The 26931-nt window shown below is 47.7% G+C and overlaps 1 protein-coding gene and 1 long non-coding RNA gene across 6 annotated transcripts in view; one reads left to right on the top strand and one right to left on the bottom strand.

Moving 5' to 3' along the window:
- Nucleotides 1-5581, bottom strand: part of LOC120888372 (uncharacterized) — a 33947-nt gene extending 28366 nt beyond the window's left edge. Inside the window, exons 1-2 of one of the 5 annotated variants that reach the window (XR_013423161.1) lie at nucleotides 3822-4406; nucleotides 3111-3152 (exon numbers count right to left, since the gene is read on the bottom strand). This is a non-coding gene — a long non-coding RNA (uncharacterized LOC120888372). Of the gene's footprint in view, nucleotides 1-3110; nucleotides 3153-3821; nucleotides 4407-5156; nucleotides 5469-5536 lie in introns of those variants that run through there. The other 4 variants (XR_013423164.1, XR_013423162.1, XR_013423163.1 and 1 more) reach the window with 4 other exon arrangements.
- Cd9 (CD9 molecule) overlaps nucleotides 4390-26931 on the top strand; it is a 32513-nt gene continuing 9971 nt past the window's right edge. Inside the window, exons 1-2 of the mRNA XM_005338363.5 lie at nucleotides 4390-4607; nucleotides 24543-24645. Of these exons, the coding sequence (XP_005338420.1) occupies nucleotides 4542-4607; nucleotides 24543-24645 (169 nt within the window). The 5' untranslated portion in view covers nucleotides 4390-4541. The remainder of the gene's footprint in view (nucleotides 4608-24542; nucleotides 24646-26931) is intronic.

The following is a 26931-nucleotide window of genomic DNA, read 5'->3' as shown; positions in this document are numbered from 1 at the left end:
CAGCAAAATTATATATAAAGTCAGAGAGCTCAACTCTGGATGTGTCATTCCTCTTCTCTGAGAGATGTGGGGTGTGTAACCCCGCCTTTTGGATGTACATTTGCTTTGCTGTGCTTTAGTAAATCTTTTGCTTGTGTCTTGCTTTCTATATGTCCTGAAATTCTTTTCAGGGTCATAAGTCAAGAATCCTCCCAGGTAGGGCTGGGGATGTGGCTCAAGCGGTAGTGCGCTCGCCTGGCATGCGTTCGGCCTGGGTTCCATCCTCAGCACCACATACAAACAAAGATATTGTGTCTGCCGAAAACTAAAAAATGAATATTAAAAATTCTCTCTCTCTCTCTCTCTCTCTCTCTCTCTCTCTCTCTCTCTCTTTAAAAAAAAATAAAAATAAAAAATAAACATGTTGTGTCCACTGAAAACTAAAAAAATAAATAAATATTAAAAAAGAATCCTCCCAGGCCTAGTTGAAGTCCCCACTGCCCTTTTGGAGGGACTCCTCAGACTGCCCCTCCCTCCAGTGACAGTGGCATCGGAGCTTACTAAGAGGAGCAGCAAAGAAGCTTCTAGAAGTGAAGATGAACCGAAACAGCCACTGGTATGGTTTCTGGGAGGGTCTTGGTCGTCCCTAAGACTAGGCATCCTGCCTGTTGCCTTATAAAGCTACTGACCTCAGGTAGAGGGATAAGTAGTCCCTTCCTGTGGGTGTCACTGATCACTAGACGTCCTGTTTCCTGCATGTTCAAATCTTACCACCAGGAGGAGCACAAGAGCCAAAGTGGACCCCAAGAGGTGGGGTGGTGGGGGTGTTCCATAAACAGGATGCCCCTGGGAAGGAAGTTTTCCCACTCCAGCTCCACAAAGCCTGGAAAGCCTGGCTGCCTCCTGATCTCTGACTCAAGGGCTTACCCAGATTTTCCTCTTCCACTTAAATCAAACCATATTTTTTTTTCCATCTCTCCTTCCCTGGTTGTCTGCAGCACTGCCTACAGCACTTTGGCCCAGAGACTTAGGCACCATATAATGCCAAAATGAAGGGAGACCTCCACATCTCCCAATCCAAAAGGTTCATTGTATGGATGAGACCACTGAGGCCCAGAGTCAATCACTGATCAGTCCAAAATAAACCATGGAGTTGGAACCTAGACTAGAACTCTAGCCTACTCACTCTAGGTCCAATGCCCTTATCACATGACAAGGACACTTGATTACATGTGTCATATGACAAGGACACTTGATTACATGTGTCATGACAAGGACACTTGATTACATGTGTCATATGACAAGGACACTTGATTATACGTAATGCACTGTGGGCTGGCTCTCATTGCTCCTTGAGTGTAAATAATAATAGTAACAATAAGCAACATTTCTTGAGTGTCCAGGCCTAAGTGTGTGAACTATTTTCTTTGATACTCAGTAACCCTAAGAAATTGTTTCTATTGTTAACTGAATATTTACCAAAGCCCCAACAGTGCTTAATACAAAAGGAGGAGGGGGATACAAAGAGATTAAAAAAAAAAAAATTAGACCTGTTCTAAGAAAGGTGGACTCTGACCAGAGCAGCATAATGGGACATTGTTTTCTTCCCCTACCTGACCCCCACCCTGCCCAGTGCTCGATGCACTGTGGTACTGCAGTAGAACCATCCTCAATGGACACTGGATTCAGCTGAGTAACCCAAGTAAAGCATTGCTGATGTTCCTCTGTTGGCTTTTCTCGGCATTAGGCTGAGTTAGGCTCTGCATTTCCTTCCTCATTCTCCATCCTCCCACCAGCTCACCCACAGTTAGTAGTTTCCCCAGAGGGGCCAGCTGCCTGTGGTTTCTTGCTTCTGTGCCTTTGCACATACCGTTCCCAGTGCCTGGAATTCCCTCTCCACCTGTCTAACTTCCCTAAACCTCCCTGCCTTCAAAAGTCAGCTACTGGGGTGTGCCCTGCTCTGCGAAACCTCAGGCTGATTTGAGGATGTGCCCTGCACTCCTGCTGGATCCTAGGTTCCATCTCTCTTTTCTGTGGGCTTGAACCTGCCTACCTATTAAGAAGTCTCTCTATTCTATGCTAACTATCCCTCAATAGTTTCATCTCATTACCCTTAGCATTTGCCACTACACATGACATATGGAAAGCTCTCAAGAAGTGTTGTTAGTGCCAGTGATGTGGTGCACATCTGTAATTCCAGCTACTCAGAAAGATGAGACAGAAGGATTGCAAGTTTGAGGCCAGGCTCCAAAACTTAGCAAGACCCTGTTACAAAATAAAAATAAAAGGGACTGAAGTTGTAGCTAGTGGTACAGCAGCCCTGGGTTCAATCCCCAGTACCACAAAAAAAAAAAAAAAAAAGTAAGAAAGAAAAAGAAAAGAAATGCAGGACGAACAAGTGAATGAAACCCTCCACAATCTGACTTTTGCTGCTCTGATTTCTTCCCTCCTGCTTCCACCCTGTCAGATTTTTCCATCCCATTTCCCCACCTTCCTTCAACTCTCACTCTCTTTCACCTGAACTATTCAACACCCTCCTAACAGATCTCTACCCAATTCTCAGTTCATCTTTCATCTCCCTGTGCCCCCTCACATTACCCAACTGCACCTCTGCAAACACAACATCTCAATTTTCTGTCCAACTCTGAATCAAGGACTGGAGATACAAACAATGGTCCTTATCCTCATATAGCTCACTGCCTAGTCTCCTGTCCTATCCACATCCTGTTTGAATCTTTCAGTGGCCCCTTAACATCCCAATGCAAAGTCTGGAATCAGGGGGCTCTTCCTTACCTCCCCAACACCTATTCCAACCAACTGTGAGCTCCAGCCCCAGCCTTAACCCTGGATTCTCCCTGATGACAAATTTCTGTGAGATAGTTGAGTCATCCCAACTAGGTCAGGGTCCCCTCCTCTGGATGCCTTAGATCCCAAGACTATCTGCACAATCCCAAATATCACACTCATTCCCTTTTCTGTCTATCTGTCTCTCTCCCGCACCAGACAAGCTCCTACAGAACAGAAACAGGATTTAGTCCATTTTTTTCAGCTCCTCCTCCTAATTAAATACATAAAGTAGATTTGAAAACATGTTTTTTAATCAATCAATCAATCAATGAGACAGGAAGTACCTCAGTGGTAGATCTCTTCATTTGGGAGGCCTTGAGTTCCATCTCCAGCATTAAAAAAAAAAAAATCAATGAGACATGTCTAATGATAATAAATAGAGCAAAGCAAGAACTATGATATGCTAACTGTGGCTGTTTCTGCTGAGCAACATTTTGAGTTATGGTCTTTTTGCTTCTTGGTATTTTCTCATGTTTCTCTAAAGAGCATGTTTCACTTTTGTAATAATAAAGAACACTAAAGGAAACTTCATTTTGAAAAACAAGCAAAGGAATTAAGATGAATCTCCTCACCCAATCATGAGAATCAGGAAAGAAGTAAAGAAAGGGTCATAGGATTTTTACAAGTAAAGGGGGCAGGGCCAGTCAGCCAGCCAGGGGCATACAACACCTGCAGCACTAGCCAGGTGAAGCAGAGTAGGGGTGGGGCACCAGGTGTAGCACAAAGTCTCACGAATATCCTGTACTAGGACATGAATGAGATGGGAATTTTTGACTTAGGACACTGAATGTAGGGAGCTACAGAAAGTTTTTGAGCAGAGGAGAAACGCTCAGAGCTCAGAACCTGGGGCATTCCAGAGGCAGCAGTGAGCAGTTAGGAGGCAAGATGCTAGAGGGAGGGTGGGGTGGAGGAGTAGAGAGCAGAAGTTCGGCCTTATTACTATTCGGTGATCGGTATTTGATAATGACTTCTAAAAGCCTCCAATGTCTTCCTACCTGGACTGCGGGCTTCTAATTCCTCCTACTCCACACGACAATGAGGCAAATAAGAATACGTTCAATGAGTAAAGGTCTGCAAGGAGATGCTCAAACGAGAAATTAAGCCAGGCCGTTTCCCTTCAGATCAAGGTCAAAGCAGGAACCGCATTCTTGCAGCCCGCCCTAGTAAGGGTCCTTTATCCTGGATGACCCGGGAAGGATCTACCAACGAAGGACTTGGGCCAAGAGCCCAGAATCGACTAGGAGAACCGGAAGGGCGAGGCCTCCATATAACTCCATGATAAAAGTGGCGGGGAGCGGGGGAGATGGCGTCCTGGAAAGACCCCAGAACGGTTGTAAGGTATGGGGCAGGAAGGAGGAAGACGGCGGGAAGGAGAGTCTGGACAACTCCGTGGGCCGGGCACCGGGGCGGGTGGGAGAGTTTGCTCCGCACTCCGTGGCGGCTGAGGCCGGCGTCCCTGGAACCTGGGCCCGGAGGCCGCGGGGCGTGGGCGGGGCAGGTGGGGCCGGGAGGCGGGGTCGATGGGGGCGGAATTCCACGGCACATGCGCACCACGGCGGGCCGCGCGCCGTAAGGAGTGGCACTTTTTAAAAGTGCAGCCCGAGGCCAGCCCTCAGCTTCGAGCACCTCTGTCCAGCGCCGGATCCCTCCCGTCCCAACTGCGGCGCACGCCCCGGTCCCAAACCAGTCCTACCCAGGCCAATCCATCCTGCACCATGCCGGTGAAAGGAGGTACCAAGTGCATCAAATACCTGCTCTTCGGATTTAACTTCATCTTCTGGGTGAGTGAGCGTGACTGCCGTGCGCTCCTCTCTGGGGCCACCTGTTCCCCGGCCCCTGACACAGTCCGAGGCCGGAGGTGCCTGGTAGCTGGGAGTTCCAGTAGCTGGCACTGCCCGCGCCGGGCAGACTGGGCGAGAAGAGAAAGGGCACAGCGGCTGCCAGCTGACTCTTCGGCCGGGGCCAGACCCGGGCGGGACTCCTGGGCATGTTCGTGGGGGGCTCGTCGGAACTAATGGACTGGAGAAGCTGGGGGTCCTGGTTGGCTGGGGTGCGCAGACCAACCTAGACCCCCTCCCTCATCGAGGGTTTGGGGTGGGGTTTGGGTCTGTTACCACCCCGGACCCCTCGGGGTGCAAAAGGGGGAGGCGGCAGAGAAAACGGAGCACTCTCAACTGGGAACTCAACTCCCTGGGAGAGGAAGACTGGCGGGCAGCGTAGTTCGTGACCGATTGGGTTCCACTAGTGTCGGGGGTCTCGAGGAAGGGCGGTTGCGGGCGTTCTAAAGGACTCGGCCGCGCAGGGAGGGCTGAGCAAAGATCTGTTCTTACTTCTACCCTGGAGAGGGGCGATGTCGTGATCCCCCTCCATCCTCGAGGAGGGACTTCACGGGACCCCAAGTTCTCCCAGACTTTTGACTCTGAGCTGAGGTGAGAATGTCTGAGCTCTCCAAGTTACCTGAAAGACTAGCTTGTCTTGATTCTTTTTAAGAGCGATAACTATCTTCACTGGAGAAAACTCTGGGAGAGTTGGGAAAGGAAAGGAGGGGGAGATGCCTATTGGCCCCTCTTGTGGGACGAGCCCTGCGTTTCTGCATTTCCGGGAGAGATCAGGTGCCCTCAACGGCCCGCCCAGAAGGGCCTGGGCTCGCGCCCCTACCCCCACCAGCCCACCCAAGGGCAAGGCGGAGCCACAGAGAATGGGCGTTTACCTGGAGAGGAGGCTCAGTGCCTGCTCCACTCTGCAAATTAGCCTCTCCACAAATGTGAAGCCTGAAAGAGGTGACAGACAAGGAAAGTGGCCACTCCCAATCTTTGCTTAGGGAGTTGAGGGACCAACGAGGATTGTAATCAGGAATCACCAGGACTCTGTGTCTTGGTTCTGAGGGTCACATCTCCTGAACACATCATGGACAGTGTTTGCCCCTCTGCAAGCAGTAAAGGTTTTGTCAAAGCAACCCCTGTGCCACCCACAAGGGAGATGGCTGTTGGTGTTAACAAGTCTGGTGGAGACTTGTTAACAGGAACAACAAAATGTGCTATTCCCCTCAACCAGCCACTGGGGTCCCTAGGATCCTCAGAGCAAATCTAGGATTAATCCTATTCCTGGAGTGACGTGGGGGCAGTTCTGCATCCTGCAGAAACTCACCTGCTGTTTCCGGCATCCACACACGCTCTAGTGCCCTGTGCCTTGTTCAACCTTTGACCTGCTTCAGGGAGACCCTGCCTATAGTGGGCACCCCCTCCAGCCCTAGCAGCCACCCCACTGCCAGGTTTGTTTTCCTCCACTGACCAACTCCAGGCACCACAAAAGAATGTCTGAGAGCCCAGCCCCACCCCACCCTTGCTCTTTGGGGATTTTTCCTCTTTTCCCTAGTACAGTGTCTCCCCTGCTGATCTGTCCGTCATCTCCAGCTGTCTGCTAGACTGCATCAAGAATTGGGACTGGGGGCACGGACTTCCACAGTGTGCCTGCGTACCCCCATCTGCCCTGTGGCATATGCAGGAGGCTGAGGGGAGGCGCCTGTGGCCACCCCATGTCAACCCAGTCTGTTGCCTGCTGGCCTGCAATCTGTCGATACTGTCTCCAGCCTGCCACCCGACTTGTATTTAGAGCTCCCCTGTCTGGACTAAGTGCTGTTGGTTAGCTGTGCCATTCGAAACAGATATGTCTCACTCCGGAAGTGTGTGGTTTTAGGGTTGGGGAATGACTTTACAGGTTGTGCACTCAAGTCCGTTTGTTGACAGTGAGGAAGCAGAGTCCGGGAGAGGGGGTGATTTGCCCAGGATCACAGAGACTAAGCCAGTACTTCACACTCCAGGCCCCCCTGTTTTCCTTCTGTCCTCTTCTGTGACTATCACAGGTAGGGAGGTGAGCAGTTAGCTATGTTTTCCTCAGTTATATTGTTCAGATGTCCTACGCTGGGGTCCTAAGCCTTCATCCTCCAGGAGATGATGGAATACAGTCTCCAGAGCCACACCACCACCACCACACACACACACACACACACACACACACACACACACACACACAAAGTTCCCTGATAGAGCCAGAATCGGAAGCATTATCCCCATTTTAGTGATTGAAGATCGGCAGTCTGGTCTCTGTGAAAGGTGAAGTGACTTATCCAAGGTCATGTGGCAGGATAGTTTCAGACGTATGTTACCTTACCCAGATGTGTTACTTTACCAGATTCTAACTGAGAATGGAAGAAGAGTGGGATAAATATCCCCCAAAATATTTTTTAAGACTAGCTATGATCTCTAGGAAATGCTGGGGTTATTATGATGTCACCATTTGTTTCTCTCTTCAGACCAGCATTTATCAACTTGGTATTTGGAACCCAAAGTGGGCCTTGAAAATCAGGAGGTGGGAGGCTGAGGGCCACCAACACCTCATGTGCTAAGGACACTGAAAGGGGATGAGTGACAGGGATCCAGAGAGAAACCAGCCTCAGTTTCTCTCTGGCAGTAGGGAGGGGCGTGCCTCTTCCTTGCCGCACTGGTATTCTTCTAGATCACTCACTCCACGATAGCTGAGCTTGCACAGCCTGCCCTCCCACAATTGGGTATCTGAATTGGGTATCTGATGCCCGCAGTCAAACCAGCAGTCTGTTTTCCAAAAATCCCCAGAGCCAAATTCCTTTGGTTTGTATCTGCATTTCCTTCAGACCACCCTGCCTACCTTTCTACTCACCCACCCAAATAAAAAGGCTGGGAGGGAAAACATCTTACTATGTTAGAGTGACAAACAGCACAAGTATTTCAAGCTGTGAAGTGGGTGTCCAGGCTTAAGCCAAGCCAAGAATGCGTCTTTCTCATTCTTTCGCCCCAAATCCTAGCCTGCAAATTAAGGGCTTTCTGTCCTCTTCATGGTCAGAGAAGGGGAAAAGCCTGGAGCAGAGGAGGTGATGGGTTGGCTACACTGGAGAGCAGACCCTACCACCACTATTTTCTGTCCATTTGCCCAGACCTCAGTTTCCTCATCTGTAAAACCAATACATTGGAGCAAATGGTCCCAAAAGGTCCCTCAAGCCAGCCTATGAAACCAACCTCACCACACCACACCACCTACAGAAATAGGATTTTCCCACATGACCCAAAATAGGAGTCAGGATGTAAAAACACATGGCAGATAGTGAGGCTTCTCAGAATTTGGCTTCTCTTAACCTGTATCTTGGAGGAACCTTGTTCTTGCATCTGTATTCCTGGTACTGGGTCTTTACTCATCCTAGGTAGGGTCTCTCTGTTCTGGGTGTTCTGTTCTCGTTGCCCATATACCTGAGCCATTTGTGGTCATTCCATCTAATAGTCAAAGTTCCAGCTTTGGATTCAATGTCCCCATCACCGAGAGGATCACAGCGAGGGTTTAAGGTATGTGTGTAATGCACTTAGCACAGTCAGTGCCAGGTCAGCCCCGGACCCCACTTTCTATTGTTAGAAAGTGGAAACAGGTTTGAAGCTGTGGGGAGGGTGGGAGCAATTCCCTGAGAAGTGTGGAAGTTTAAACCACAGATGGAGCCAGGAGCACACTCCCAGTCCACACAGCCTCCCTTCTTTTCCACCTCCTCCTGCATCAGTGCCAACCTCTTTCCCCGCAGGGAAACACTGACTCCATTTCATGTGTTGGTACTTGTCTGACTGCGGTGGGAGGGGGCATTTCTGAAAATAAAACTGCATGGCAGAGAAACCTAAGGCATCAGGAGGTGAGGTTCTGGGCAGGGCATGGATTTGGGGCGGGGGCGGTGGTGGCAAAGGCCCCTCCCCCGCTTCCCTCACTTGTCGCCTCCTCCAGAAGCTGTTTGACTTGGATGTTGGACTGAGCTGGTGGCTGGGCTGTTGCATAAAATGGCTTCCCAGGTCTGGCGCCCAGACTGTCTGAGCTGGTGGTGAAGCTCTGTGTGTGTGCTGGAGCTGGCAGGTTTAGGGAGAGGTGAGCTGAGGCCAGGTGTCAGCCGCTGACTTCTCCCCTGCCCACATCTTTACGCTTTCTCCCCCACCATCACTGTTGGCAACCCCAGTGATGGTTGCCAACAACAGAGATTCAACTCCTGATCTTTGGGTGATGGGAGGAGCATTCCTGTATACACCGCTCACGCTCACTCTCTGCACACACACTCTCACCCACACAATCTACCTCTGGTTTCATAGTGGCTGACAGCACCAACCCAGACCTGTGCTCAAAGGAAGCAGCCACTGGTTGAGACCTGAATTTGAAAGGGCATTGATAAGCAGCCCTATCTGTGGGCCCTGCTCTCCAGAGCCCTTACTCCCGTAAATGAGTCTTTTATGGCTTCTGGTGTCACAAATTGGCATTCTCACACCTTCCTTTGGGAGGAGTGTTGGATGTGAGCCTTCCCTCTTGCATACAGAGCTGTGTCCCGGGTTTGTTCTGTTTATTTTCTTGTTCAGTTCAATTTTACAAGGAGGTGTGGCTTCTGCAGTTGGTTGCAGTTTGCAACTTAATAACACCTTGAATTTCCAAAAGCACCTTTTCTTCTGTAGGACACAAATTTTAACAGGGTTTTGCCTGGACACTCTGATGGCAAGGTAGGGGCCTGAGGTCCCCAGGTTTCCACAGGTCTATTGCCACTATATCCTAGGTGGACCTGTGTGAAGTCAGGGAAAGAAGGGCAGAGACGTTTAAAGAAGATAGTGTTTACTATGTTCTGTTTACTATGTTCCCTCTCCCAAGTGGGGTCAGTAAAATTTTATTTGATCCTGCTGCAGGTTTTTTCAATCATAAACATTGCAAGAATGAGCTTTACCTGTTATGTATAGGAGAGGAACAGATTCATTGTTTTAGGATTTGCAAATCTCAGACCCAAGCCCTGGAGTACCAGGAGAAATTCCTTGCAACTGAAGAAATTGAGGAGACAAAAAGGACAAATCTTACTATACTTTGTAATTTATATTTTGGAGTTCTGACTGCAGCTCTCTTGCCTGTTTTATCCCATGGAAAAAGTCAGGCTGGTCCAGGGACATTTTCATTTTCCATCAAATGATGGCATGCAGCTGTGGAAAGCAACATCCTGTCCCCAGATGAGATAATTTTATAATAATTACATCCATCCGGTAATTTTCTCCCCCCTGACACCACCAAAAAAAAAAAAATACTAAGTTGTGGATAGTTTTTAAGTATTTTATGTTGTCATCCTAGACGAGGAGATCTTAATCTTTCTAGGGAATCCCATGAAATCAATGGGATCTGCCTCCAGAAAATGTTCTGCCTGATTCCCCACTCCTCACCCCCTTGGGGCAAGGGGTGTTTGCCGTTTTTGTTGTTTTGTTTTGTTTTGTTTTGTTTGTTATTCCTTTTTTCTTTCCCATAGACCCGAGGACCTAAGGATTTTATTTCAAAGTAATATAAATGCTTCATGTTAGTTTTTCTCCCTTGATTTCTCCTGCTCTGTTCTGAATTCCATGTGTCTGCCCTAAGAAGCAGCTTGCCTTACCAACTCCCTAGGGGCTGAATGGGAGAAGAATAGGGAGTTTTGCAAAATACATTCAAAACCCTAAGTTCCCATGATGATCAAGTGCAGCCCAAACTGAAGAGCCAGCCTCCCCACCCATTCTCACTGAGTCTAAGCTTAATCATTGCCCAAGGAGTGGCTTTGACTCTCGCTTCATTTAATGAGTGTTCTGTATAGCAAGTCCACAGGAAGAATTCAGCTTTATGAGCTTCCATCCAGGTTTTGCTTCTTTGGTTAGGTTTTCCCATAGCTTGAATGATTTGCCTCTGTTCTGGAAGAGCAGAACTCTCACTTTCTCTTCTCCTCCTTCTCACCAAATGGAGCTTGGAAGGACCATCCTGGCCCATCTTGACTCTGAGGGTCTGAGTAAGGAGAAAATGTCTCATGGGGGATCTTTTAGGGAATGGACAAGGAGTCTGGTTAAGTGACAGGGAAAGCCAAAACAGTCTGACTTGGTGAGGGCTCCAAGTTAATTTGATTCCAAAGAAAGTCCCTAGGCAAAGAGGCTTGGGGACTGTTGATTTAGAGAAAAATTAGAAACCTCAGTAATAAGTCCCCCTTGCTTCATCCTCTTGTTGAACACCATGCAGGGGACAGGAGCAGGAATAGGGCTGGCTCTGACTGTTAGGGAAGTAACTGGCCCTTCACAGCTTTCCCAATGCGTTCCAGGGAACGCCTCTCAGACCTGGGCAGTCCAGTGGCCACAACTCCTGTCAAGCTCCTGCTTTACATGGGACATTTCCGCATCAGGACACAGTCCTTGCCTAACTCTCAGTCGAACTGCATGTGAATGTCCAAGTATAGAAGCAACACAATTCCCATGTGGATCTTAGGATCTTTGACTTGGGAGTTTAAAATACCTTAAAGTAACTTGAATTTATTCATTTCAGAATGAATTTCTGTAACATTCTAGTGTTCCTTTCTTTTCAACCTACTTTGCACCTATAGTATGATAAATGATAACATGAATTTATTAAAACTATAAAATATATAAAGTTCAGCAAAATCAGACTTAGGGACTCAGTATTGCTTTTCCAGTCAACAGAAGTTAGGGGTCTGAATCCAAGTCACCTCGTCCCACACAGCAATGGCAGTGTGCCAATTTGCACACATGCCCCAACCTCAGTAGGTGTTTTCAGGGTGGGGAACCTTGTACACTTCCCTCTGTGGCCCACTCCTAGAGAGGAATGTCCACCCCAGGGACACACAGGCCCTGCCCACCAAGGCAGCTTCTCCTGCTCTCCTACTGCCAAGTGAATGCCTTCTTCCTTGCGGTGTGGGGTTGTTGATTTAAATCTATTACTCCCATGCTGGATGTTTTAAAGCTTCCTTTCTATAAACCTGGGACAATCCTTCCATACTCTCTCCCCTCTACTCCAATCAAAGTGCAGCCCTGGCTTCCTAAGACAGCCTGGTTAAATCTCCCTTTAGAGACCCAGAAAACCCATTGCAAATAGAAATTAAGTTCTTGTCCAGTGCTTGGGAGGGACACTTAGTCCCTTTGTAGGACCCCATGATGTGTTTCAAGGGCTGGTGTCCAGAACTGTCACAGAAGCCTATAGAGTGAGGCCACCTTGTGCCTTTTGCTAGCTGGATGGTGCTGTGCAGGAAGGGCAGAGACCCTGGGTCCCACTTTGGGGCTATTCTTATAAGGGATGAAAGGACAATGGGCATGGATGGACTGCGGTCCCATCTGTGGACATAGTAGCCAATGGGCAGCTTCAGGCAGCAAAAGCAAAGCCAGGAAGAGAAGAAAATGTGCCAAGTCTTCAGAGGATCTGCTTCCCAGAGCACTGCTTGTGTTTAGTGGAGCCAGGGTGTGGACCAAGCGCTCAAGCCAGAGGCCAGTGAGAGGAAGCAGCAGCTCCTTCTTAGGCTCTGTTCACCCAACAGTTCTTCCTTGAGAGAGGCCAGGCTCAGGCCACCTCTCGAGACACATGCATGTTGCAGGTGTCTTTCTTCCCTTGCACCTGGGCTCTCTTAGGGCCTGTAGAGATAGAAGGTGTCACTTTTGAAAGGGGATCAGATGTGGTTAGGATGGAGGAAGGGAAAAAGGAAAAACTTCTGGCTTAGAAATAAAAGAAAGAGATCAAAAAGACCAACAGTTCCGGGACTGGGGGTGTAGTCAGAGGCCCTGGGTTCCATCTCCAGCACTGGAGGGGAAAAAAAAAAAAAAGAAAAGAAAAAAGTTACACAGGTTAACAAAACAATTGAGAATTTGGGCTTTGCAGTCAGTTCTGAGTTCAAGTTCAGCTCTATTATTTATTTGTCATGTCATCTCAGGCATGCAACTTAACTTCTGTGCCCCAGTGTTCTGATCTTGAAAAAAAGAACAAGGCCAAGTGCACCTGTCATCCCGCAACTCAGGAGACTGAGGCAGGGGGATTACAAGGCCAGTCTCAGCAATTTAGCAAGGCCCTAAGCAACTTATCAAAAATTAAAAAGAGGATAGTGACTGGGAGTGTAGCTCAGTGGTAAAGCATCCCTGGGTTCAATCACTGGTACCAAAGAAAGAAGACGATATTACTGACGAACTGGGCCTGTTGTGAAAATTAAGTAGTGTAGGTAAGGTGCTTAGGGTGGGGTACTTGCTGTCTAAAAGTTAAAAGACCTAAAACGTAGGTGGGAACCATAGCAAAGGGACAGGGCAGGTGATAGGGGAGGTAGGAGTTCGGGAACCTGGGCCCTTGTTCCCATTGTTGGCTGGGGCTCTGATGTCCGTGATGGGGGAGGATAGTGTTCACCTGACCGGTGCTAGGAGTACCTTTGGCAACACTGCCAGTCCATGTACCACGTGGCAGTGCCTGAAAGCTGTAAAACAGAGAGTGAATGAGAGAGGGACATCTCTGACCTCTGGGCCATGCAGGCACCTACTAACGAGTTCTGCAGATGGAGCAGGAACTGGCTGGTCCACGTGGTAAAGAGTGTGAGCAAGAGTGTGTATGTATAATCTCTAGGCATCTTAGTGAGGCATACACAATGAAAAACAAATGTGTGGTATTCTGGAATTTAAAGCAAAACATCCCCAAAACAGTCCCCCACATCAGATGATTTTAGTTAAGATCAGAATGCCTGCTTTCAGCAGAAAAGGGATTTATTTATGGGCTGGCCAGTGTGTGCTATGCATCTGGCAAGCCGTCAGTGGAAACTTGAAATGAGATTTCTTGTTTGGAAAAAGGCTACCTTGGGCCTCGTGCATGCTAGGCAAGATGCTACCACTGAACTACACCCCCTGCCCAAGGGCTCTGGTTTTTAAATGATGCTGACTTCATCCATGGAAGGGAGGATTTCTCAACCCTTGAACTTGTCCAGACCAGGTAGCTGCTTCATTTACATAAAGGTTCGCTGAGAAAAAGCTTAAGTGGCCCTAAATCTCCTGCCACACCCTACCCTAGAGAGGGGACCAAGCTACCTCCCTTCTACCAAGAATGGGACAGGCATTTGAGTGACTGATCGCTGCATGACCCATGCTGTGCATGTGACAGAAGGAGAGATCTGAGTCACTCTGTATTTGCTCTGTGACCATAGGCAAGTCATAACATCTCTGAGCCTATTTTCTCATTTGTAACTAGGATGATCCTGACCATATCTCAGGATCTAGAACAAACCACTAAGAATCAAAAGGGACAGCAGGACCTCACAGTAAAATTCTAGTCTCCAGGTACTCCTTCTCTCCTGGAAAACCTGTCAAGCTTTGCGTTTCTGTTGCAGAGAACATCCCCAGTAAGGAAATGCCTTGCATCAGCCTGAGGCCAGGCTTGGGATATGCAAACAAAATTGTCCAAAAGGGCCAGGAAGAGAGATGATGGCATCCACTGGTGGTAGCTTGGACCTCGTGCATGCTAGGCAAGATGCTACCATTGAACTACACCCCTTGCCCAAGGGCTCTGGTGTTTAAATGATAGCTATCTTGGGCCCCTTTGCCCCTCCACCCAGGAGCCCCCCAAGGATGCTGGAATCCCCAGAAAGGGAGACCCCAAGGTCAGCAAATAGGCCAGGCATTAGCTTAGGGCACCAGCTTCACAGGTAAGCCCAGGGAATCAGGGGAAATAGACTCCTTCTTTAACTTCATTATATTTGTTTTATAATTTGTTTTAATGTTGAATTATATGGGTAATGAGGTAGGTATCATAATCTCAGAATTTGAGATACAAAATATTCCCAAGAGACAAAAGTCTGGCTTCCCCAGGACCTGGCTTCTTATGGATGATTGGGGACTTTGTTGTGTCCTCCTTCCATCCCTGATACCTTAAAAGAGCAACATGAAGTGACAAGGGGCCATTTATGACCTGGAGTAATTATTAGGGGCAGGGAGTAGGTGAGATGGCTTATTAGACATAGAGATTCCTATGGGGAGGCTGCAAATTACCATTCCCCTTAAGCATCATTTCCTTATCTGCATCATGAAAGCAATAATATAGCCCACATCTCAGGTTGATAAGAGGAAAGAATAGTGGGATGTTTAAAGCAAAGCTATCATCCTGGGCCTGGCTCGTAGCATCAGTTCAGGGCTGGCTTCTGCCGCTATTGCAGGCATTACCCTGCTCCTCCTTCAGTGGCGTCCATCTTGTCCTAAAGGTTCACACTCACTACAGCTCCCTATTTCAGCTCTGTGGAACCACATCAAAGCCAAGGCCTTATGTCCTGTCTTACTTTCAGAACAGGAGTGGAGGTTTTAGCTTTCTACCTCTCTATAGAATACCTAGTTCTAGAGTTGGGAGAGAGCCCACTTTTGTACTTTGCTGGAAATGCCCCCATAAGGAAACCCCATTGGCAGAGGCTCACCTGGTGGAACTTCACTTGAAATTTCATTCACAGTAAAAACTGAAAGAAATAAGCTTACTTCACATCCAAACCTCTAAGAAGGGTATCCTTAGCACCACCCCTACAGTTCATTCCTCATGACTTCCAGAAGGGGATTGATTCCTCTTTTCTAGAACTTTCTTGACCACCTAGGACACCCAGGAACCAGGTCATAGAGAAGAACAGAACCAAAGCCACCGTTACTACCCTATGGACACTAGTAATAGAAAATGAGCCTAAGGTAGAAGTGGCCCAGAGACGGCCATGCATTCTCTCAGGGGACCATCTCTTCCAGCCTCAAGAGAGGAGGAGAAAAACAATCGCAAGTGGTAAGCCCCTCCCCTCTCACCTAGACTGAGACCCTGAGTCCTCAGTTATCAAGCCAGGGCAAGTAGAGGAATCCTTGTCACCAAGAAAAGGTTTAAGTCAGAGCATTTTGCCAAAGTCAACATATCCAGGCCCCCTTCTGTCCTGGGGGGTCCCCCTTACCACTTGGGCAATGAGGAAGCAAGCACAGTGCGGGAGAAAGTGTAGATGTGAGTCATTTACGAGGACCTGGTTGAGTTTGAACCCTGTTTTTGTTATGTATGGGGGTTTGTCTTTTGTTTTTTGAGTGAGTTGCTTAACATCTGTGATTCTGAATCAGTTATAAAATAAGGGAGATGAGAGGATGAGGCAGTGAGATATTTACATAACCATCTTTTATAATGTGTGCCACACGTGGGTCCTCACAGACCATAACTATTGCTATTATTATCAAATCACTCTTGTGCCTATTATTTACCAGCCTCTGGAGGAGTTGCTTATGGACAGGAAAACCTGCCCGTGGAGCGGAGACAGCACTAGCTAGATAACCTGCAGCTGGACCACTGGCTTCTGTGTGATTTTGTATTTTTAAAAATGATCTTTCACCAGGAATGGTGGTGCATGCCTATAATCCAGGAGGCTGAAGCAGGAGGATCCCAAGTTTGAGGCCAGCCTAACGGGCTGAGGATATAGTTTAAGGGTAAACATTAGTTAAAAAAAAAACTTTCCAGAGTTTGGAGTTACAAGAGGTCAGAGTCCACTCTCATTCATAAAAGAGCCTGGACTAGGAAATAAGGGAAGTTTTTACCAAACTTCAGCACTGTCTGATGCAGAAGCTGTGGGAGCCTCTTACACACCCCTGAGTCATCAGGACTTTTGTAGGAGAAAGGTTCCAGGACAGACCTGGGTGGAAAATGTGCATTTGGTTCTCAAATGCACGTTCCAACTTGAACTGTTTACTCTGGCTTCCTGGCTCTGAGATTTCAGTATGGAGCTGCCCAGCCAGCATCTCTCCATTTTAATCCCTCCCTTCCTTCCCACTAGTTCACCCCATAGTCTTTCCCTTCGCTGCAACCATAGGGCATCTCAAACGTGGCCCCCAGGCAAACTCTGTGGCTTTCCAAGGTCAGGGAGATGGAGTCCTCCTCTCCAGATTTCAGCGTAGAATGGGAGGTCTAGCTCTGCTTCCTTGTCAGGCTGAAGCTGTGACCTCTCCTTACACAAACAAGGAAACCTGAGCTCAGGAAGATCCTACCTCTCTTCCAGGACTTCATACTTCTCCAAGGGGATACATAGAAAGCTATTCTCTGGGTTCTGAAGCCCCAGAGAGAGCTTTTTCCTGTCTGACCTGCTTGTTCAGTATGTAAATGAAGGCCTGAATTAGTGGTGCCACATCTGAGCATGCGTCAAAGTCAAATAGCATGTCTGACAGGTTCTAGGGGCCACGCTTCTTAAGAATCAATCACTAGCTTAGATAGGGGTTTCCTGAATTCCCTTTGAAGATAGAGATTCTAAGTGCCACCTCGAGACACCAGCTTGGTGGAAGCTCAGAGTGCAGAAGTTTTCTGGAGTGGGCTGGGGATATAGCTCAGTACTCAGTACGCATGAGGCCCTGGATTCCATCCCCAGCACTGCAAAAAAAAAAAGAAGAAGCAGCTTTCTGGAGAGAGGACATGGTCCTCAGGTTGGCCTGCCCACCAGTTCCTGGGATGGTCATGCCCCCAAAGGGGACTTCTGTTCTCTAGGGCTGTGATCTCTGGAGCTTTTCAATTCCCCTCTCATAAAACTGAAGTTGATCGTGTGCCCTGTGGATGGATACCTTTAAATTTTGCCATGAGCTGATAGTTTGCTTGTGTTCCCTAAGGAGAGAGCAAGCCATACCATTTCTTCTACTGATTGAAATGAAGTTTGGTTTTGTTGCCGCTGTTTTAACCGCATGGTGATGCAGGAGAACTCCAAGACCTGCCCAAGTGTGCCCACCATTTGGATGCCAGCAACTCTAGCTGCATTTTAAAGCTGGGGAGGAGGATAAGGAGAGGATTATAGGAGACTTCAGCACTGGGATCCTGTTTGTTCTTGCTAGCTCTGCCGGGCCCAGCCTCCTGACTAGTGACTCTGCCCATCCCAGGCTTGGCATTCCATGGTGAGCTAAAGTTGCTATGGAGATGGGTGAGGCCCAGAGCCTGCAGGTCTGGGTGGCCAGACTAGTTTTTAAATGTTGAATCTTGGTGGGCACAGAAGGCCTTATCTCCACCTCTGTGACTTTCTTAAAGCGTAACTGATATTTTGAAGTCCAGAAAAGGCTGGTGGGGATACCTACAGCCATAGATTTGGTCTGTTACTGACTTCCTGGCTGTTGCAGAAAACTATGCCTGTGGTCACTCAAGTTCAGGGTGTTCAAAACAAAAACAAAATCCAGGGCTGATAAACATCTTACTGAAGGAGGGCATTCAAGAGAACAAGCTTTCCTGGGCATGATGGCACACACCTATTAGCCCCTGCACTTCAGGAGACTGAAGCAAGAGGATTGTGTGTTCCAGGCCAGCCTGAGTAACTTAAGCAAGACCCTGTCTCAAAATCAAAATGAAAAAGGGATTGTGGTGTAACTCAATGCACCCCTGGGTTCAATCCCTGATAGTGCAAGATAGATAAGAAGGAGAGAGAACTATGGGGAGGTTTCCTTTCTTGCCTAACCCAGTAAAATCCTGTCCCTCTCTGTTCCCTCCCTCTGTGGCAACTCCCTTCTGCAGAGTTCAGTCTGAAGTCCCAGGAAATATGGAAGCCAAGCAGTTTTCTAACCTTCCCTCCACACTTGGCTTTGGCATTCCCACCTAATCATCTGATCATGGTGGACTTATGGGAGGTGGTACACCGGTGTGAAGAAGGTAAACTTACCCATCTTCCTTCACCACTCAACACTCACACAGACTCTCATAAAAAACGGAAAACACAACCCCAGCGTCCTAAGTTATCCCGCCTCTGCCCAGCCACTGTCTTAGATCATAGGAGGACACACACCAGGCATCCATAGAATGCCTGTGAATTGTCTTTCTCAAGGTTTGTTCCTATTAACATTGTCATTATCTGGTTTTTTTTCCCTACAGAATCTGACTGGCTATACCACTTCACAGTTTTCAGAGTATGTTACACACCTGGGGACCTGGGATTGAACCCAAGAGCGCTTAACCACTTTTTATTTTTTTATTTTGAGACAGGTCTCACCAAGTTGCTTAGAGCCTCACTAAGTTGCTGAGGCTGGCTTTAAACCTGCAATCCTCCTGCCTCCGCCTCCATGATTTTTTTTTTAAATTCTCTGGAACTGGATACATTTCCTTTAACTCCCAGTGTATTTTCAGGGTAAGATTTCTATACTTGTCCCCGGGGCAAGATTTGCAGTGACTCACTGAAATGCTGATCTTAGCTAGGTGCCTTGTCAGCCAGGTGTACTTTTGGTGGTGAGTGAATATGGAAAGAGAAGACGATCAAGAAACTATGGTAGGCCTCAGTTTAGGGCAATGCTAGGTTTTCATGTCTCTGAAGCTGCCAATAAACCCCACATGACCGGGTCACCTGTATGTTCATCTAAAATTAGAGAATCTAGGTATCTGGGAGGAGTGGAGATGCTGATGGAGTTTCAGATACAGAGCAAAGACATGGACTTTAAAGGAACATCATTTTTCAAAAAGACTTAATAAAGATTCGCCCTTAAATCTCAATTGCAACCTATGTCACATGCAAAGAGAGAAATGCTTGTCATTCACCAGATACTTCCTATGTATCCCTTATGGGTCTTTGTCAGCATTTTCTCTGGGTAAATAAAAATTATTTCTGGGTCTTGTTGTAAGATATTAGAAAATGGATCCAGTGAAGAACTGGGTGGAAAGAAGGCTTGCCCAAAGGACAAGTGAATTTTAAAGGTCCTCTGTCACTGGAGGAATCATACATTTATAGGATAATTATTTTCTAATGATTATTTGGTCCAAAGTGTAGATGGGGCAGGGTAAACAAAAAGAACTAGGAAGTCACCCTGACCTCCAGAGTTTGGACTCGCTCTGGTGAGATGGGAGACTAAAGATCAGACAGAGGAGGGGCAGAGCCTGAGGATGTAGGGGTGGGGGTGTTTCCAAGGATTGTCACCTGGGAGACTTGGGGGAAGAGCAGGCCTAGGTGGCCAGGGTAGCCTTTCAGGAGGGAAGGACTTGTGTGAGCCGAGGTGGGAATGCCAGAGGCTGATTTAGGAAACTTTGAGCTTGCGTTTGAGGAGCAGGGGAGGCAGGTTCAGTGGTATTTGCTGCTGGGGACAGATTGGGAGAGTGGAGCTATGAGTCGTTAGAGGAATTAGCAAAGACTTGGCAGTTAAGGGATAGTGCAGAGCCATGAGGTTGAGGAAAGAGAGTTTTTGATTCTTGTGTTTGTTGTGTTGATTCTTAGGATCAAGAAAGCTGCTCATGTGCTATTGGCAGAGACAGAATTGCAGAGGCAGGAAAGAAGTGAATTAATGGAGCAGGTTCTTGAAGGAGACAGGAAGTTTTGAGGGAGAGAGAAATGGGGGGGGGGGTGCCCAGCTGATGCTGCTTTTTTAGACATTTATCTTTAGAATAGTGTTAGACCTACAGAAAAGTTGCAGATAATGCAGCGAGCTCTCAGGCTCCTTTTAATTTCCCTTGTTGTAACATGGTAACATGTTACATTACCAGGTTACATTTGTCACAACCAAGAGGCCAGCATTGGTTACATGACTGTTAGCTAAGCTCCAGACATACTGAGATATCACAGGTATTTCCACTAATGTCCTTTATCTGTTCCAGTGTCCCACCCAAGATACCACATGACTGTCTCCTTAGACTCATCCAGTCTGTGACAGCTTGTCTCTTCTTGTGTTTCATGGCCTTGACATTTTTGTTTGTTCATTTTTTTTTTTCCTCCTTTGGTCCTGCTGATTGAACCCAGAGGCACTCTACCTCTGGGCTCTATCCCTAGTCCTTTTATTTTGAGACACAGTCTCCCCATGTTGCTGAGACTGGCCTTGAACTTGTGACTTTCCCACCTCAGCCTCATAAGTCACTGAAATTACAGGCATGCACCACTGCACCCGGCAGACCTTAACAGTTTTGAGAAATACCGGCCAAAGTATTTTGTAAACTGTCCTCAATTTAGTTTTGTCTCGTGGCTCATCTTCTAAGAAACAAAGTTGGCAGAAGTGAAGAAACAAAGAAATTTCCAATGAAATCATGGGGGAAAAAACTATCCTTTTTCTCTTTACACTGTCAAATGGAACCATTTGGGGCCAGATGGCAAAGGAGCTTTCCCCAGCAAAACCAGACTGTTTCCATTTGCTTTTGTTGGAAACAAAAAAAAAGGTAACCAGGCAGACTGTAGGCAGGGCCTCAGGCTGGGAGTGATGACTGCGGACTCTCTTCCTCCATCCCACCAGCTGGTGATCAGGCACATTGCTGTCCTCTTTCAAGGCCCCACCAGAATCTGCATCAAAACTGCTCAGATCCTATGATAACCCACAAAAGAGACAACAGCCGTGGCCAACGTGACTGCCACGTGTCAGTCTATTAACCTGAGAACAAACCATCAGCTTGCCTCCCAGGCCCCTATACAGGCATCCCTCAGTGTCCTCAGGAGACTGGTTCCAGGACCTTTCCCTTTCCCACCCCTACCCCTTCCCCAAAATCTGAGGATGCCAAGTCCTTTCCATAAAATGACATAGTATTTGCATATAACTTACAATGTAAATGCTGTATAAATAGTTATCACAGTATTTTGTTTAGGCAATAAGGACAAAGCCAGAAGTCTGTAGGTGTTCAAAACAGATACAACCATCACAGATTTAAGTCCATTTTCCATCTGAGGTTGGTTGAACCCACACAAGCAGAACCCACTGACGATGTTCTTTTTATGGGATCCCTTAATAATTGACTTGGTGCCCTTTTTAAAGGTCAAAGCTGACTGATCGGGGGCTGGGGATATGGCTCAAGCGGTAGTGAGCTCGCCTGGCATGCGTGCGGCCCGGGTTCGATCCTCAGCACCACATACAAACGAAGATGTTGTGTCCGCTGAGAACTAAGAAAAAAATAAATAAATGTTAAAATTCTCTCTCTCTCTGTCCCCCTCTCTCTCTCTCACTCTCTCTTTACGTTGCTGCTTGTCCCTTTTCATTATTTCTCCTATTATTGAAGTAGCTGGGGGTGAGAACTGGCTTGTGGGGAAGGGAGTCCCCTTCGATGCCCTGCCAAAAAGCGAGTTCTCCTGGGCGATGCTTCAGGGCCCCTGAGTGCAGCCTTAACAACCATGGGTTAGTCAGGTTTCACGGCCCTGCCACCCCAGTCCATTGTGACCCAACCAACTGGAGCAGTCTCTGGAATAGCATGACAGAAAATGGGGCAGCTAATGGCTTCCACAGTATCACCTCAGGCCTATTAGCTCAGAAATTTAATCAAAAAAGGCAACAGCTCAGTCCTCTGTGATTTTTGTGAACCACAGAGTCCCAGTCCTGCCCCTGGCCCTCCCTTCCTTTCCTCTTGAACCTCCCTCCCCTCTGACGTGGCTTTTAGGTAGAAGAGGTAGAGATCTATTATTGGTTTTTCCATTTCTCTTGCGCCACCTGCGTTTCCTTCCTCATTGTCCCATAGGGTTGTAACTTTGACAAGCCCGCGGAGTGACGTTAGGTTTGGGGAAGAGTCCAAATACACGGAACTCCCAGCTTCTGCACCTGGCCTTGTCCTCGGCCAAGGTTAGACCTGAAATGCTTTCTTTTCCTTCTGGTTCCGGTTCTCCAACCCTGTGCCCTTCTTAGTGTCTCTACATGTAGAACCAGATAAACAGCTGCACTTTCTTGGCTTCTATAAAGTGAAAGGGGCCTTCCCACCGCAGGTTATACTTGTGCACCCCATTGATATCTAAGCCTGGGGCCACTTCCCAAGAGACCCAGCTGCTGCCCTTGGGAAGCTTCTATGCGGAGGGCAGCTTTATGCCATCCTCTGCTGCTTTGTCCCTGAGCATGGAATTCTTTTCATTCTTTTCCTATTTTGGAATTTTCCTCACTGATAAGAGATGGGTGAATAATTTCACTCAACAATGGGGTAAGATGACTTGGGAATAAGTCCTTGGTGTGCACAAGCCTAGAGAAGAAAGGTCAGGAGCACTGCTGGCCCCAGGTCCAGGCATTCTCACAACAAGACTGCTGAGGACAAAGGCCAGAGGAGGACCTGTGCCACCAGGGCCTGCCCATCCACAGAGCCCAGACCCACCATGTGCTTATCTGGTACCCTGTGTATGGGGGTTGGGCCACACACTTTTGCTAGCTCAGGTGCCCCCAGCTGGGCCCCACCTCCTAGTGCTCTGGCTGCCAGAGAGAGGAGAATATCCAGCCTGAGTCCAGAGAGGTTGAGACTCCTTCTCCATCATGAAGAGATCTTCTGTTGTCTTTGGATTAGATTGGGAGACTTTCATGACTTAAAGTCACCTTCATGACTTAATAATAAAAAGGAAAATCTGACCTGCGTCCTTAAACCCAGAACCCTCAGGTTCTTTTAACTCTAGGACTTCTACCCCCTTCAGACCTGGCACCCATGAGTTTTTCTCTTCCACAGCGTCCAGCTGCAGGGCACTTGGTTTTGTGTCATTCTTACTGGTGCTTGGCATTGCCTTACTTAAGGTAGGGACTGAGAGGTGTGGGAAGATGCTGACTGGCCACAGATTGGAGGTGCCATGTCGATTGACCTTCGTGCTGAGAAGATCACGTTGTTCACCAAAGCCCATTCCGTGTCTCATCCTTCAGAAGGACTCGTTCTAATATAATCTCCTGTATTCTTTAGACATACTTAAAAGGCAAGGGAGAGCCACACCTTTCCATTCCTATTTTATTGATGGGAAACTTAAAGCAATAGAACTTAAACTGAGAATTAACAGACCTGCATTGTAGGAACTCGGTGATGAGGCCAAATCAGCTTCTGCCACGGCAGGTGCAGGCAAGGTTGCGACCACTGCAGGCTGAGGTGCTGAGTGGTCCTTCCCACTGCCACCATCTCTACTTTCCCCCCAGCATGTCCAGACTCACTGCCATTGCATGGAGAAAAGAAGAGGGGGGGAAGAGGACAGACAACCAAGGTCCCTGGAGAGCAGGGCTCTGACTTAAATGTGCCTCCATTTAGGTGGGCTGACTAACCAAACTAACCAAACCTGGCCGCGCATCACTCCCCGGGGAAGCCCTGGTACGAGCAGTGAGGGAGCTCAGCTGCCACTGGGAGCAGGGGTTTGACAGGAGGCCACCTCCATAGCATCTGCTTCAACAGTGCCAGGCCAAGATCTGGACTCATGAGTTAAGGACTGATGTGGATAAGCAAGAGCAAACTCTGGATATGTCATTTGCTAAGTAATGTGGTCTCCCTGGGCATTTGTGTGTGCATATCTATGTAACCAACACCCAAGTAAAAAATTAGATTATTACACTTTGCACACAGTGAAGCGCACCTCCCAATTTCTCAGGTGTCTGAGGCAGGAGGATCTTTTGAGCCCAGGAGTTAGAGACCAACCTAGGCAACACTGTAGAGTGAATGAAAATACTGCCAGCCTTCTAGACACCCACCTACCCACCCACCATGTGCTCATCCCTGAGCATAAATCCCTCCCTCTACTAGAGAACACCACTTTCTTTATGATCATTGCTTTCTTATTTTTCCTTTATCATTTTTATGTGCAATAATTACAGTATAATTTTAACTATGGAATCATATTGTATGAATTCTTGTGGCTCTTGCTTTTGTTCATTGTGAGATTCACTCATTGAAGTGCATGTAGCTGTAGCTATTAGTCTTCAGAGCTATATAGTATTTTATTGCCTATAAAGTACCCAGGCTGTTTTGCTAGTAGGTAATGGCTTATTCTCAGCTTGCTGATATTTTTGGCACATGGATTGATCACACACACCCCATGACTTCTACTACCAGGTGCACGTGAGGGCCAGAGACTAAAGGTGGTCCCAAGTCTTTTGCAAGTCCCCATGCTCTCTCCCAATTAAGTCTTATTAGGCTTCATCATTTTTTTAATTCAGAGACCTTTGTCCTTCAGCATTTGGGGACTGTTTTCCCTGGCAGCCAGGATTATCACCATTTTCATTATCTTGCAGCTTGCTGGAATTGCAGTCCTTGCCATTGGACTATGGCTCCGATTCGACTCTCAGACCAAGAGCATCTTCGAGCAAGAAGCTAATCATTCCAGCTTCTACACAGGTGAGGAGGGAAAACTGTGGTGCTTCTTCCAACTTTGGAGACTCCCTATGGACCCAGGAACTTGGACCTGGGAAAGACTCAGGCCAAATGAGCCAGCCCTGTCCCTTTCAAGTTGTACAGTGTTTTTGTGTGGAGAGTTGTGCTCATGAATTTGCATCTAACTGATGTGGTTTCTTTTCATGCTGGCTGAGTTTGGCATTTTGACCATTCTCTGATGTGCAGTTGGCTTTGGCAAAGTTGCTACCACTCTTGAGGGTTTGTGAACCTCCATTCACATCCCTGATAACTCTCTTCTAATTACATGTCTTCTTAGACTTCATCATTTTCTTAACTCAGAAACCTTTGTCCTTTTTATGCAGTACCAGGAGAGAATGGGTGGCTCTTCTCCCCACTATTCGGATAGGGACTCAGACCCAGAGGAAGACAGATTCCTAGGTAATATTAGGGGAGGCTTGGGGGTGTATCTTGGTGGTAGAGCATGTACCTAGCTTGGGTGTGATCCCCAGAACCATTTAATAAACAATAGGAAAGACTCTACTCAGGTCCTTTGGACCCTGGTGCTTGGGTAAATGCCATGGTGTTTGGTTTAATTTTGTTGTCATTTTCTAAATTGCTTTTCCTTTAGGGGAAGGGTGTGTGATCCTTTCTACACACAAGCTCCCTGGCATTTTTTCTAGTATCCTTCTCTCCCCCTTGTTGCGGGTCCTCTAAAGAGAAAGGAGACAAAGCCTGTCAAGTGAAACTTCCCAGTTTCTAAGTAAACTCAGACTCTGTGGTTCTACTTCATGTGGAGTTTGGGGTGGGAACCATCTTATTTTCTAACAAAAGAAGCTTCCTATTTTTAGGATGATGCTGTCATGTCATGTCATCAGGCTCAAAGTGTAAGTTTGGTCACTTCCTTCCCACCCACCAAAGTTATTTTTGCAAAAGACGGAGAAAGCAGACCAATGAGGGTTATCTCCCAGGCTCTAGGAACAAGATGGCCATGGCTGGCCAGTCACACTGACCTTCCCTTGCCCGTCTCCCCAAGACCTGGCTGAAACCAGTTAGGCAGGAAAAGGGGTCTTTAGAAACAGCGCATTTGCTTGCCTAGCCCCAGCTCTGTGAATAGTTTTCCTGCTTTTCATTGTTGTTAGCTGGGGGTTTTTTTGGGTGTGGTTCCCATTGTCAGAAAGAACTAAGTCGAAGAAAAGCCCAATGTATTTTTTTTTTAACTATACACACAGTTTTTAGGGAGCAGGTTTCCATAGTGCCCTGACTTGTTTTAGCAACAGAGCATTTTTGTGAGTCTGAGGCAGGCTTGGAATGCCACCCTGTAGAGCAGGAGGGGGTGGGGACCAGAGGGGACACTTGCACAGAGGAGCAGGGAGTGTGGTACTAAGGGGACATCCTTCACACTCCTTGCCATGGCACACGAGGGAGCCCTGAGCAGGAACATACAGCACCTCAGGGCGTCTTCCTAAGGAAAAGCCCCACAGGTTTCCCATGTGTGTCCCAGAAAAGGTTCCCGCATTGTCCTGGCTGTTCCCAACCACCCCGGATTTCCTTTTGATGACTCAGAACTCTTAGGCTAATTCCACATGTTTTTAGATGTGGGAGGAGGGTATTGGCATTTTTGAGCCCCTTCCTAGTGTGTCATTCACAATCCTACACCTCCTATTAAACTGTGACCCAGGTGCATTCCCATAACTCTGTGAGGAGCAGGGAATGGGTCCCACCTCACAGATGAAGAGGCTCGAATAGCTATCTAAGCTCCTGGTTTTCAAAAGGCAGGAGTGAAGCTCAAACCTGGTTGCTTCTTGGATTCTCTGTATAGGTTGTGGGGGAACTCCCCATGCAGTAATTAAAAAAAAAAAAAAAATCTGCACTGACTGAACGCTTCCCTTTGATGGGGATGGAATGAGGTTCTTTGACATCACACAAATTGTGATCAGGGGAGAAGCACCCACATTCCAGTGGCCCTAGCCAGTGGGACACAGGTGGGAAAGTCACACCAGATGTGATGACCACACTCTCCTGACGCCTTGCTTGACAGGAGCCAGGCTGGCCTCCAAAAGCTCCAAAGGTTCAGATCCTGCGGGTCACTACAGGAGTCCTTGGTGGCCAGTGGGCCTACCTGAAGTGACCAGGAAGGTTATTTAAAGACATAATTCCAGAGGCACAGCACTCCCTACCTGAGGTCTAGGAGCTGCTGTTGCATTAGCTCTGCTTGCCTGCAAAACAGGTCTATGAATCTTGAAGAAGATTCTGCTTCTAGACTCCCAAGAACCAGGGCAAGCGACACTA

This window comes from Ictidomys tridecemlineatus, chromosome 6 (assembly GCF_052094955.1).
Source record: "Ictidomys tridecemlineatus isolate mIctTri1 chromosome 6, mIctTri1.hap1, whole genome shotgun sequence".
Classification (NCBI taxonomy): Eukaryota; Metazoa; Chordata; class Mammalia; order Rodentia; family Sciuridae; genus Ictidomys; species Ictidomys tridecemlineatus.
Note: the sequence above shows the minus strand (reverse complement) of the source record. Positions and strands in the feature narration are given on the sequence as shown.